Source organism: Sphaeroforma arctica (assembly GCF_001186125.1).
Source record: "Sphaeroforma arctica JP610 unplaced genomic scaffold supercont1.359, whole genome shotgun sequence".
Taxonomy (NCBI): Eukaryota; class Ichthyosporea; order Ichthyophonida; genus Sphaeroforma; species Sphaeroforma arctica.
In genome coordinates, this window is record NW_014040199.1 from 71308 (window position 1) to 73685 (window position 2378).

The 2378-nt window shown below is 40.2% G+C and overlaps 1 protein-coding gene across 1 annotated transcript; it reads right to left on the minus strand.

Moving 5' to 3' along the window:
• Positions 1-8: 8 nt before the first annotated feature.
• On the minus strand, positions 9-1168 carry SARC_05567 (hypothetical protein). The gene has a single exon (XM_014300574.1). The coding sequence runs from the start codon at positions 938-940 to the stop codon at positions 68-70; it is 873 nt and encodes a 290-aa protein (XP_014156049.1). The 5' UTR covers positions 941-1168; the 3' UTR covers positions 9-67.
• Positions 1169-2378: the final 1210 nt, after the last annotated feature.

The window sequence follows — 2378 nt, forward strand, 5'->3', positions numbered from 1 at the left end:
CAAGTAACATATACATACACTAACACAATATATATATATATATATATATATATATATGTATATATATTTATGTCTTACTCAGTTTAGCTTGAGGTTGGTACTTTCTCATCCTTGATCCAGCCGCAGGATCCGGGTTGTACACCTGCATATTATGGTCCAATGCATAGTTTATATCATACACCAGATTGCTGCGCTTCCTCTCACATATCTCGTTTCCGATCCTTTCCAACTCCTTCCCAAGCGACTTAGGCACACATACCACACTAAACCCGCTTAAATACTTTTCTACAGTAGCAGGGTTCATCAAATTCGCAGTGTGTTTGTTCATCTTCACATTGAGCACATTCTTGAGCACTTGGTGTATTTCTTGGGGAGGGCGTCCGAGTGTATGATGTTTTTCGTCCACACAATATATCCACCTTCTCACACTTAGACCAGTATCTTCCGCTAAACTTCCTGGCTCCACCTTGGCAATAGTCCCATCTCCCAAAAACGACAAACCTAGGTTCCGAGTCTTATCACGAGGCATACGATGTGTTTCCATATGACTAATGGTATTAAGCTTGACAAACGTTTCCTCCTTCATATACCTCTCACACGCCTCCAGATCCCCTCCAAAGTCCTTGATAACGTGCAAATCATTCACATGTGTCACCTCGGTACCGAATCTTAACCCGCTCCTATACGCTGCTGTGCGTACTGTATCCGTTAAAAACGCGGGCTTGGCCCCGGTATTAGGCCCTTCTTCTCTATGATACACCCAGATAGCATACACACGCCCATCGATTAAACCAAGTTTTGCACCAAAAGGTATCCCCTTTGTCTTCTTAACCTGGGCTTCGGAATATGTTAAGGTTCTTTCTTCGTTGTTGACGCGTTCTATTGTTGTCTTTACCTCGTTGGAGTGCTCATCTGAGACTTGTATGTACTCGGGATTCATATTGACTTCTTGATGTGTATGTATATAAAATATGTAGCTTTCAATGAAGTAAATTAATCATAGGAGAGCTTGATGTTTATGGATGTATTTAAATACCAATACTAGAGGTACAGTGTCTGCTTTCAGGTATGTAGTCTATAGATTTGAACTATTTATGTAAATACAGTACATAACTTCTAAAGGGTAAAGTTGAGTCCGCATGGCGGGATAAGTACTGCAAAAGTGAAGATTGAATGTATTTACAAAACGCTCTATTTTTAGTAATATTTATTTCTAAAATACATTGTCTTGCTGCGCTTATTTTTTTAATCAAAATTGTTTGGGGGGGTTTTTTTAAGAAAAACAATATATTTTATTATTAATTGGATATCCACAGTTCCGGTTGTCCGGTAGACTGGGGGGTAGAGTGTAGAACTGTAAATTGTAAATGGAGTAGAGTGTAGACTGACTACTAGACTGTACATAGACTGAAGAGTGTACATAGAGTGTAGAGTTGTAGACCGGGGTAGTACGGTACAGTACCACAAATTTGTATATAGAAGAAGTGTGAAGTATTGAGCGGCGGAAAGATTTCCCACTTTTCAGCTTTTTTACTTTCCAACCCCCGACCCCCAACTTCCAACTTCCAAGTTCGAATTCCCCACTCCCCAGGGCCAGAATCCTAGTACTATTGCCCCAGGCCCAAATCCCAATGCCCAATCCCCACTATGCCGAGAGTTATTACTGCCCTTAGTGCTCAGTCGCCTGGTGCCTGCACCTCTCAAAAGTCTGGTAAGTCGAATTTGACCTCTTGCGTTCTTTTGTCCGTTCCCAATGGCACAGGTATTCGATGGAAGACGAAATTCTTGTGCAAATGAAGGTCAAAGCGGGACGGATGATCACTTTATAGTTGAAGACTTGAAGTCGTAGCTATGTGTATCACCCGGGCGGTCGGGCGCATGTGGAAGACCGTTTCTCTATAAAAAAAGCCTGTTTCGCTGCTTAGAAATACCGTGAACAAAATATACAAAAATATCGCTTGTATTTTAGTCTGTACAGACAAAATTTAGAAATACTTTAGACACTATATTATATTAAAACAAGTGCACAACTCTCGTGCTTAACATCTATTTTAAGTGATTAGGTGCTTCAGTGTCGTCATACGAAGTTTGTAGACAAAGTGCCCTAGAGGCGGATATTTAGGACCGAACTAGCGGACCGGTCTTCAGAGGAGAATTCGGGACTAGGCCAGAGGACTGGATCCAGGAGATTACTTCAGGGTCGGACCAGAAGACCGGACCAGATATGTAGCGGAAAACATAGAGAAATGTTTTGTTTTGACTTTTACAAAATTTATATAAAACACAAAATGAAAAATGTATATTTTTCAATTTAGGCTTTGAAAAATATAAATAAAATGATGACTCATCGGATCTCATCATAATAAATCTATAAAATT

Bases quoted from the DNA above. Each gene is read 5' to 3' on its own strand.
- SARC_05567 (XM_014300574.1), bottom strand. From the start codon at position 940: ATGAATCCCGAGTACATACAAGTCTCAGATGAGCACTCCAACGAGGTA.